Raw genomic sequence first — 11,257 nt, forward strand, 5'->3', positions numbered from 1 at the left:
AGCTGCAAAAGTTTGGATGCAAAATAACATCATTTAAAGGCTTCTGAGACCCAGTCAGGCAGCTGGCAGATTGCTAGCACACATCATCTTTCTAAAAGGCAGCATGGAGTCTCTCATTAGAGGAGTTATCAGCATGAAGAATTGATGAAGTCAGAGGAAAAGCTGGTTTTGGATGAGAGCACTCTCCTTTGCTGAACCTTGATCACAGCAGCAGCCATGTGGGGCTGTTTAAGGCCAGGGTAAGCTACACAAGAGTACTCAAGATGTTCTAGAGAAGCCCTCACACCTTTCCAACAGCAACCAGCTTTCGGCAAGATCAGTCATTCCCCAAGATCCATCTCAGCATCCAGCTCAGGGTGGAATAGCCTGCTCTTGGCAGGATTTGTTCCCCAGAAAGCCTTGGGAGCCGGGTTAAACACAAGCGAGGAAGCCAAACGAAGGAAGAGTGGCTCAGTGCCATAATGTACAGATGGCTTGAGACTGTTTCTGTTGATGACCGATGTGAAGCGATCTTGGTCCTGCTCCAGCCTGTCAATGATATCATTGTTTGAAACAAAACCCTCCTCCTCCCCGTGCCGCGGTGCTACTCCCTGGAAGGGCCGTGCCATGCGGAGCTGACGTGATAGGGCAGCGTGGCTCCCTTTTGCCACATCGAGATGCCGTGGCAGGGAGGTTACGTACTTTGCACATGAGCCCATGGCATTCAATGCTGGCTGAGGGCATGGGGCAAAACCCAGCTTTCTCGGTGGGCAGCGGCCCCTGTGGCACTTGGGGACAGCGCAAGAGCGTGACCTCCAGCTCATCCAGCCACCGCAGAGGCGCAGAGAAACAGCTGTGGGGAGAGGGGCTGCACGGCACACCCAAACGCTCCCAAAAACAGCAGAAGGAAAGCTGAGGCCTTTCTCGCATGACCACGTTCACTTGAGGGAGTGCACATTTCCCAGCTGCTCTGGTGAACCTCACCCCTATTTTCCTGATAAATGGGAGCAGTTTTCTCTCACCTGTGAAACATCTCTTGTTAGCACAAGTCTCGGAGGGGCTCAGAGCCCCTCCATCCCAGGGGACCACTGTGAATGTGCTCAGCTCCACCAGCCAGAGATCACCCGTGGGCACTGGGAGGGCCCTGACAGCACACTAGTGCTCTTGCTAATTGGAGCAAGAAGGATTTTTTATAATTTGGTCCCATAAGCAACATTGTTTGGGTTCATTTTACAGAGGGGCTAGTCTGCATGAACAGCTGCCAATTTGAAAACACCCATGAGTATCTAGGAGACAGACGTTTTTTATTTCCTCCCAAAAAACAAAAGCTAAATGGTCCATGAAGCTCTCGTGAGAAACATCGACTCCATTTTTCAGTCGTGGGACCAAGAAAAGTGAAGCCTGTAACCTCTTACATCTCTTTCCCTGTCCCTTTCCTCAAATCACAATAAATCTGTCCAGTCAGGCTGCCAGCATCTGGGGCTGAAGGGAATTGACTCTCCCAAGGAAGTTTAGATATCAGATCTCCATCTACAATTTGTGGTCCCTCTCCGTTGCCTCTCAACAGGATCCAATTAGGGTAAAGAAGGGGAATTTGACCCTTTACCTCCCCAGTCACTTAAATGTTCCCTAAAGTCAGAATTTATTATCAAAACCTGAGGTGATCCCATCTTGAACACCACCAACACATGACCCATTACAACACGAGCTGGCAGGCCTGCTTTCCATATCCACCACTGGTGGGAAATGAGAGATATCACCTTTCTGGAATCCTCCAGCCAAAACCGGGCACTTCGTAAAATCAATGACATCCAAAATTTTTTTCTTGGTGAGTTTCAACCAGACAAAGCCTGGAGCTCTTAAGCTCCCTCCCTGAAGAGCCTTTGCTGATACATCTGAGAACATGTTTATTTTGTGAACAGCAGCAGTTTGGAAGGAAAAAGTAGCTTCCCTGCTATTGAGGTGGAACTAAACTAGCTATTTGTAACACGCGGGAAAATACCACAGGCTAAAGACTCTTCATCTCCTTTTGCCATCCGCATCATCAGTGACATTCACAGTGTAAATCATGTTACAGGACCCAAGCAAAATTTGTCATAGCCCCTTGGCTTACCAATGGGAACCATAAAAGTTGCCTGGAGAGGAAAAAGGAAATAAAATAAATGGGAAACTGGCTCACAATGAGTCAGGGAGCAAAACATTTAAAGGACTCCATTTCCTCATCTCTTCCTCCCTGCCCCACACAGAGAAATCACTGAATATCCCAAGGGAATCGGGAGGCTGAAAAGCAGCTATGGCTTTCCAGGTCCCAACCCTGTTTTTCTGATGACTCTGAGAGACAGTAAAGCAGGATAAACTCAATTTCCCTCCTTTACATAACCCTTACCCCCTCCCCATGCAGGAAGCCCATTAGACACCGATGATGTGTAGCCCATCAGTGGAATAATCTCATATATCCTTCCTGCTTGGCAGCGGGCAGCAACCTCCCCTCTTCCTCACTAAGTTGGTAGAAGAGGCCCTGGAAATGAGCAAAAGCAGGAAACAGTGAAATGCAAGTGACATACAAATCTCATATCTGAGAGCATCGAGCAGGGCAGGAGTGCTCGTTGCCTACCCAGGTGGGGCCAGAAGAGATTGGAAATGATACTGCTGCCTATCAGATCCAGTTGCCTAAAAATAATTATCTGGATCACTTCTGAGGCCAGACCAGATAAGCTTTGGACTTTCTTTGCAGCGTCCTCAGTCACTTGCTGTACATCTCCACCAGGGCTCTGCCACCAAGTGCCCCACGCCATCAGAGCTGCTGTGGGCAGGCAGCAGCCAAAAGATGCAGCTAAAACATGCAGCTGTGCCCCACGCTGCCCACGGGACTCACCCATGGGCAGGGACGTCCCCTGGAGAAGCCTCCACTACTCCTTGCAGCTGAGAGGGCCTTTCCCAAGTCTGCTCTCCCCATGAGAGACACAAAGAGGAAGAGAAGAGGGAAGAAAGTCTTGTTGATACTTTACCTGTACTCAGGTGAGAAGACAAATTCCGTGCAGGTTTCTGCTGTGCACACATGAGCTCTTCTGTTTACTAGAAAGAAAAGGCTCACACCAGGCAGCGCTGCCACACACATTCAGAGTGTCTCAGCATCCCCTCCCTGCTTGGCTCAAAGCTGCTTTTTATTAACAAATGCAAATGCCTTTTAAAAAAGTCACTTTTCATCCAAGGTTTGCAACTCAGATTCTTCCGTTCCTAAGCCCCAGCCAAATTTAAAGCTGCTTTATAGGCGTCTCTCCATATATTTATTGTTTGTGCAGCTTTGAGCTTTCCAATCCTGCAGCTGCAGGACATGGTTTTGAGTCATTTAAAAGAAGCCTGAGTCATTTGGGGGATATACTTCTGTGGTTACTCAGAAATGGTAACCAGTGTTGTGAAGTCTACTTGGAACTACAGTGTGGTTCTGCCTTCTTATCAAACTCCTGAACAGGAAATAATGCAATACGATGTTAACTGCTAATGCAATAATTGTATTCGTAGATATACGAAGCCTAAACTCAGATGTGTGCTGAGCTTATTACAAAATACAGTTGTGTACAGTTCTGAAGAAAGATAGGCAACAATTTCTGTGTTTCACCTCTGTGGATGAACACAATGTCCTTTTCACATGGAAAATGAAATCACAGGCTTCACGTGAACATTTCTTCCACATTTCTCTCAAAGCTAGTGCATCCCTACCAAAGCCATGCAGATTATGACTCTTTTTCCCCTCCCTTTCAAAGCAAGCTCATATTCTCATCAGCTTTGTCTCTCCATAAGGAGAGTGGTGAGTGTGTGATGACACTGCCTAATCCAACGAGAACATCACTTACAACAGTTTCACTACCTTGGCATATCTCCATTCTAGCTTTGGAAACCACTGAGTAAATCATATCCCACCTAGACGCGACTTACACCAATCATTTCATGCTTGCTTTGAGTGGTGGGAGTCTGGGATGTGGGTACGAGAGTAAAACGGGAGCTGGGCGGGTGCATTCGCACCCCTGCGCTGAGCCCGGGGACAGAGGGGGAGCAGAGCACCAACCTCGGCAGCAAAGCTGGTTTCTAGAGGCTCCTCTCAATGGGATCAATTAAATGACCCATAAAGCTGGGGCTTATTTTAATTTTAAAAGCCCCAAGTACCTTCCTTAAAGTTGCAGTTCTGTTATACCCACTTTCATGTGAACTTGAAACCAGGAGCAGACAGGTTTCAGACAGCTTTGAGGGGACACTTCCCACTTGTGGGATTTCACCTCCTTTCCCACTGTCTGGGTGCCCAACAAACCCTTCAGAGAAGAAGTCCCTGATGCTGCAACTACTCAGTACCCTAAAACTCATCTAGAACCTCAGGCTCCCCTATAAGATAAGCAATAGCAGTGGTGAGTTCCTGGGCGCTGGGAAGCAACTTCAGGCTGGGAACCTGAGGAGCCAGGCTGGACTTTGCCTTGCTGCACACTTTGACAAGGAGAAGCAGTTTGCCTCCACTTAGAAGTGCTCTGTGGATGCTGATAATTACAACATCCACAGGGCTCCCAGGGACTTCATGTTTTTGTTTGCCTCATCATTTCTTTTTTAATTTGAGTGTCTCTAAACTACTTCTGCACCTTCACAAGTCTCTGAAAAGTGGTGGCTCTCTAGAGCCTCTCATCTAATCAAGTTCAGACTTGCATTTTGGGATTGTACCATCACCTTTCTTGAACAAGGACTCAAGGCCTGGCACGACTCCCATGTGAAGCACTGCTATCTATGAATCACTTGCATTAGCCACAGAAAATAAAAATAAAAAACTCCAAACCATTTGCTGTATTTCATCAGTCCTAGTAATGCGATTCATCCCGCAGTGGAAGTGTGTGCGCACGCTTAAGCCTGTGTGTATACATCTCAATGAATGAAAATGCACTTCAGGAAATAAACACAATAGAAACCTTCTATTATTATAATTCTGTTTACTAACACCAGCAAGGAGTTTGTCTGCACTGGAAATAGCACAGCACCACTCGCGCAAGGCACCTGGAGGCTACGTCATCATGCTCGGAGCATAAATGGATTAATTCAGCAAGGATCCTTGCTCCTGCCAGCTTCTACTGTGCCAGAAATAAATTCACCTTTGCAGAGCAATTGCAGAATATGCAAGGCCTGACAGCCCTTCCACCAGGAAGGAGCTCCCCAGCAGCATTAGCAGTTAGTTGCTTCCAGGCTCAGTTCAGAGAGTGGCACTGCTGACCGCTGTCATCAGCAACAGCTATTTTTCCTGCCTTAGACAGGACTGAGTTAGCAGTGCTTATGGAGCCTGGTCTCTTCTACAGCTTCGTTATTTTCCCAGCTGAGAGAAGCCAAAACACACAGAATTTATAGCTGTTTCTGTTTAGTTCTACACAGGCCTGGGAAACGTGTCCAGCTTTTGCAGCACTGAAACTCCCATAGCTTATGTGGCCTATTACAGAAAACACCTCGTAGACGTACTCGCCTTTCATCAGCCGTCAGATTTCAGTTTTTACTGCAGACAGTGCCAAGAAAAATCTGGTTTTCCTCCAAAACACCCAGAATACCATTTACATTTATGCACTACCATCAGAAGGAATAAGATCTTCTGACACTTCACTCTTTCAGGAGGAAAGCTGAGCCCCCAAACTCTGTGGTTGGGATGTCCATACAATACATTCAAAATATAACCAGGGTCATTATTCCAAGGTTATTATTCCTACTGATTCTAGCAAACGTTTGGCTGTGTTTCCATAGATAAATCTTCAGACCCATTTAAAAATAAAACACCAACAGTGCAAGTGGATTGCTTAGCAAATACAAGATTCTTGCAGCTTAATTTCCAGCTGCTGTCCCAAAACATGGAAACTAGTGTACTCACAGGGCACAGAGCCTCTGGAGCAGCCTCCAGACCAGAATCCTTCTACCTACCTTAATCTCCTGCAGCTTCAGCTGAATTCAATACACATCACACCCTATGATATCTCACAGCATTGCTGTATCATGCCTGAGAGGAGGTTGTATTTCAGTTAATGCAAAAGCGTTTTTTTCAGACTACTTTCGCATGAAGGGCACTAATGGAATTGAAACTGTCAGATCGTTTCTCCTAGGAAACAGAGCAGGACCTCTTTGGATCACAGCAAATGAAATCCTCATTAGAGTCACACTGACTCTAAAGCATCAAGCCATTTGGTAAATAGTGCACTTCATATCAGCAACATTTTCTAGTTAATGTAGTAAGAATTATGATGCAAAAATAAGTTTACACACTGAGGGCCAGGTCACCGTCTGCTTTTTGCTGACAAAGCTCTGTTACAGCCAGCACTGTTTGGGTGATTAACATCAGTGAGGACTCAGAGCTGGAATAACCTTGAAATCCAGAGGAGGACTTCCTCATCCTGTCTTTATTAAAACCCTGTTGAAGTCAGTGGAGGTTTTCCTGTTGACTTCACTGTAATCCTCATTCATTATTTTAGTGAGACCACAATCTAAGGCACAAGCACACTTACCCATTTTTCTCCAGTTCCAAGATGAGCTCCTGGCCTTCTGCCTTTACCTTAACTTCAGCTCTGAACGGATGCTGCGTGCAAAAGAGACAGTGCCTGTTACTCGTACATCATCATAATTATGACCACATCCAGAAACACAAATTGTTCCCCTGAAAATTGCAGCTGACCTTAAACCACTCCTCGCCTTCTTCCTACCTTCAGACCTGGAGTGCTGGGGAAGGGATGGGCCATGGTGGCTCCCAGCTCCAGGCACACTGCTGCATCCCCGTGGCACAGCCATGCAGAGCTGGGAAGCAGCTGGTTGGATGCCGTATCTGAGCTAGTGACCTTGGTGCCTCAGGAGGAATAACGGGCTCAGAGAAGGCAACAAGTCTTGGTGCTGGAGTGCTCGGAGGTGCAGCTGGGTGGGAGGGGTGTGCTGCACCCCCTTCTCCTATACACTATGCTCAGGACATCCCAACTTGCCCCAGAGCTTTACAAGTCAAATACATGAGCTAGTTAAACAAAGCTTCCTTTGTTGTCACAGCAGAAAAAGACGTTTTTAGGAGCCTATTTCAGGACAGGAGGAATCACGCCTCTTCCAAAGATTTTCCCAGAGTTCCTTTACTTGCAGAAAGTGCCAATAAAAGGCATGCAACAGGGTCCCTAGACATCTTTAGTCTCTAGCTGTTGTTCCGACAGTATTTCACAGCTGCCTTTGTATTAGTCCCAGGCTGCCAAGGGACTGGAAACCATGACAGCAACTTTCTGGTGTGTTCAAGCACACAGGCACAGCCCTAGTTTGCAATCTGCCTACAGCTCCGAATGAGGACACAGGACAGCCGGCTCCCCAAGGCGTACTGGTGCTCACAGAAAGGACTCTAATTTCTTAGTCCAATGGCAAATGCATAACTAAAACCAACATTTAAAAAAAAGATTCAAGAGTGAAACTATAGAATATGCTTTCTAGAGGACCAACTAGAAGGGCCTCTGTAGGTCTCCAGTTTTACCTCCCTCAAAGCAGGACCACTAGCTAAGGTCAGCTGGGGATTTCTGAGTCTGAGTGCTTTCTCATAAAGGAAATGGATGAATAAACTCCCCAGAAGAGAAATAACCCATTTGATAAGAACAGACTTCTCTATTCAGCTGAAAGAAAAAAAAAAAAAAAAAAAAAAAAAAAATCACAAAAACTGGTGAGATGATTAACCCGTAGTATTTCCTATCAGTGTTGGAGGGGATTTTGCAGAACAGATCAACTGAAAGCACACTAAAGCAAGGCTGACTGCATAGGATGTTCTGATGAAAGATCTGTCAGTCCAGAGATACACTCGTGTCAGCCCAGAGATATGCTCGCTTGCCACTTCATCAATTCCAATCTCAGTTACAAACTTCTCCTTTCATCAGCTCCCTGCTCGTATTCTGGGTCTTGTTCATCTTTCCTTCAGTTTCCAGGACTTTGCACCAGGCCCACACAGATGATGCAAAACAAGTTAATACATTTAGTATATAAAACAACAGCTAATTCCAAGGGGCTGGGTTTGGTTTACTGAATCACAGGTGCTCAGGACATCCCAGGGCAGGGCTGCTGTTTTGCTAACTAAGATGTAAGCAATGGAGGTTGCCTTGCCCATGACTGGGGGGGTCTGAGGGTCTCCATCATCATAGAAGTCTCTTCACAAACGTTGTGCAAACATCATTATTACTAATAACGCTTTCCCTTCTCCTCCAATAATCCCACTACTTCAGAGTCCCTCTGTTGCTGTGTAACTGAAATATCCCAGCTGTACGTGAGCTTTGCTAACACTGGTTTTAGAGCCAACAGGAACTTGCCTGAAACAAACCAAGCACAACCCCTGAGACCCAGCAAATTTGTATACGGGGAAATGTTGTCCAGATGTATTTGTATCACTATCAATAATAGAACCAAAACTTCCAGGCAGCACTGCAAGGACATTTTAAAGAGAATTAAGATCATGAGAGAGTCACTGTAGCTTTTTTTTAATAAGACACAATAAAAAGTTTTAAAAAGTCTTATCATCTGGAGAGGACATAAACCCCAAAATAACACCACTTATGGTGAGATGACACGATTTTCCTTTGGTATCATGCTGTGGCTTCTGTCTTTCTGGTTCACAACATAAATAACACCATCTGGATTTTCCTCTTTCATTTGATTATGCAACTGATAACTTCTTGATTGTGGCAATGCAAATACTGGGAAGTTGAGCTGCGGTTTGTGGTCGATGTTTGAGTCTGGCACCCCAGCAGTTCTCAGAATGGCTGCAGATTACTGACACACTTCACCCATCCACGGAAGAGAAGCGGGGGTGAGATCTATATCGATACATGCGGTGTCTAAGACACAGTTAGACACACCTGAGCTGCTGGTTGGCTTTTCTTAGTGAAGCACCCTCACAGCTGGGATTCATCTCTTCCTAAAGCAGATGCCTCTATTCAGCTGTTCCCTAAATGCCACTGATTGCATTGCCTCACTCCCCTTTCACAGACATATAGATCAAGTAGACTTGAGCTAGAGACTAAGGCATGACAGAGGGCCAACGATGACAAGCCTTAGCCCCGGGTGAATGCCAGTGGCCCGGAGCAGCCTCACGCTCGGTGCCCGCGATGTGCCCGCCAGCTCCGCCAGCCCTGCTCGGGGTTTGGGGGAGCCGCAGCAGCTCCCCGTGCTGCACTGGGGCTTCCTGGCTCAGCCCCGCGGCTTGGCACCCAGCTCAGCTGAAAACAAAACGCACATCGCAGGGTCCTGTGCTAACCGCGACATCCTTCCTCCCCCTGGAAACGATACGGAGGCTGGAAAATAAAATATAAACGAAGCGCTGGGCGCGACCTACCTTCTCTCCGTCGGGGCTGCCCAGGGCTGCCCAGCGCGGCACCACCACCTCGGGCTGCAGCTCCGCGCCGCCGGCGATCGCTCCCGCTGGGGAGAGACGAGAGGAGCCGCTCAGCGCCCCGGCCCCGGCCGCACCCCCGGGGCTCAGGAACGCGGAGCCGGGGTGGGAGCGGAGAGCTCTGCGCTGGCTGCAGGAGAAGCAGGAGGGTCCCCCCACCAAACCACCCACCCACCCTGCCTCCCCGGGGGCTCGTGCAGCCAGAGGCACTCGTGCAGGGTGAGGGGCGGCCAGCGCAGCCCCCCCAGGCCGGACCCCTCGTACTCACGGGGCGGCGGCCGCAGCAGGAGCGAGAGGGCGATGCTGCACAGCAGCCCCCGGCCCCGCATGGCTCCGGGCAGGACACGGCGCTGCCGCCGCCCCGCCGTATAAACCCGCCCGGCGCGGCTTTCTCCTCCCACCGCCGGCCCGAAATCCGCCCCTGCAGCCCCCTGCCTGGGGGGTGCGGGTGTCTCCTCCTCTTCTTCCTCCACCCCGCCCCGGGCAGCACCTCCGGGATGCACCCCGGGTGCGGGGCTGGGCTGGGCTGTCCCCCCGGCACCTCGGCGCAGGGGGAAACCTCAGCACCTCCCAGGGGCTCCCCCTGCAAAACCTCGGCCCCCTCCCCAGCTCTTTTGCCAGCACGGAAATCCATTGTGCCTCAAAAGCTGGCAAAGAGGGGAGACCTGGTGACGGGCAGCAGCCAAATCTGTGTCGAGAGGCTTCTGTAGGAGCTCTGCTATGACTTTGTTTATTTCTTTATTATATGTCATCCTATCGCATTGTTCATGGCTGAATCTGTGTTTCCAGAGGCATCCTAAATCCCTCTGCTCCTGGGAAACGTATTGCCCCTGGACAGCTGAAGGGGTATAGAGTGAAATTTATTGTGCCCTTATAAATGGGCAGAAGCGAAAAGATGTTCACTGTCTCTCTCCCCTTAAGGCAGACAGAGGGGCGAACATCCACAGCTCATATGCCCTGTGCTGCCCTTCAGGGATAGCCACTCACTCCCCTGAGGCTCCCAAAGGAGCATCCCTGTCTTCTCCTGCATCCTTCAGGGCTAACCCATGGGTTGCGGTCCGTGCGTCATCTCTTTGCTAGTCCTCTGCCCTTTGAGGGGATGAGCACCCAGAGGACCACCAGACGCAGTGCCTCACTGCTGGGTTAGCCAGCGGGGTCAGTGTCACACCAGGAGAGGAGAGTCCGAGTTAGTGGGGCTGTGCTGAGGTTACCAGCTCCAAACGCCTGAGCTCCATGGTGCTGTAGATGCTCCATCCACACACTGAGCCTGTGAAAAGCAACTGCCTTCCCTTATGTCAGTGTATTTCTGCTGGGACTCCCAGCCAGCTCAACTGCAGCCACACTAGCAAGGCTGCGAGGCTGGGCTGACAGGCATTTTTATGGGGTTGGCTCAGAGTAGCGAGGAAAGGCATTACTCAGCCATTGATCCGCATTATCCTTACAACCCTTTCCATTCATCTCTATACTTAAAGTGCCTGCGTAGGTGAACCACCAGGAAACCAACGTAAGAAATGGGGAGAATTTGCACCTGGCTACATTTCTGAGTGTATCAGTAAATCAGGTTGATAGGAAATTAATACTCCATTTAGAATAAAGGTTTGCTAGATAATAGTGGTTTTGTCTCTTGTCTGGAGGTTTATTTATTATATTGAAGACATTGAGCTCTCTTTTACTGAACGTCTTTGCTGACTGCTGCCACTGTGCCCAAAGGAAATGTGACTGTTTCCATTTGCAGATGCCATTTTGGTTTATGACTTTCATATATGTCCCCTCTCACCCCCAGCACTTCACGCGCTGAACCTTTGTGATCTTGTGAAGGTCAGTTTATTCCTGATATCACCCTGGCAAAAGAAAGCTAGGCCATCTTGGGGATACCTA

General features: G+C 48.6%; 1 protein-coding gene across 1 annotated transcript in view; it reads right to left on the reverse strand.

Annotated features, from left to right (window-relative positions):
• The window catches only part of ADAM19 (ADAM metallopeptidase domain 19), a 33,258-nt gene extending 23,535 nt beyond the window's left edge, over window positions 1-9,723 (reverse strand). Inside the window, exons 1-3 of the mRNA XM_068408824.1 lie at window positions 9,648-9,723; window positions 9,323-9,408; window positions 6,492-6,562 (exon numbers count right to left, since the gene is read on the reverse strand). Of these exons, the coding sequence (XP_068264925.1) occupies window positions 6,492-6,562; window positions 9,323-9,408; window positions 9,648-9,708 (218 nt within the window). The 5' untranslated portion in view covers window positions 9,709-9,723. The remainder of the gene's footprint in view (window positions 1-6,491; window positions 6,563-9,322; window positions 9,409-9,647) is intronic.
• Window positions 9,724-11,257: the final 1,534 nt, after the last annotated feature.

Source organism: Nyctibius grandis, chromosome 10 (assembly GCF_013368605.1).
Source record: "Nyctibius grandis isolate bNycGra1 chromosome 10, bNycGra1.pri, whole genome shotgun sequence".
NCBI classification, from domain to species: Eukaryota; Metazoa; Chordata; class Aves; order Nyctibiiformes; family Nyctibiidae; genus Nyctibius; species Nyctibius grandis.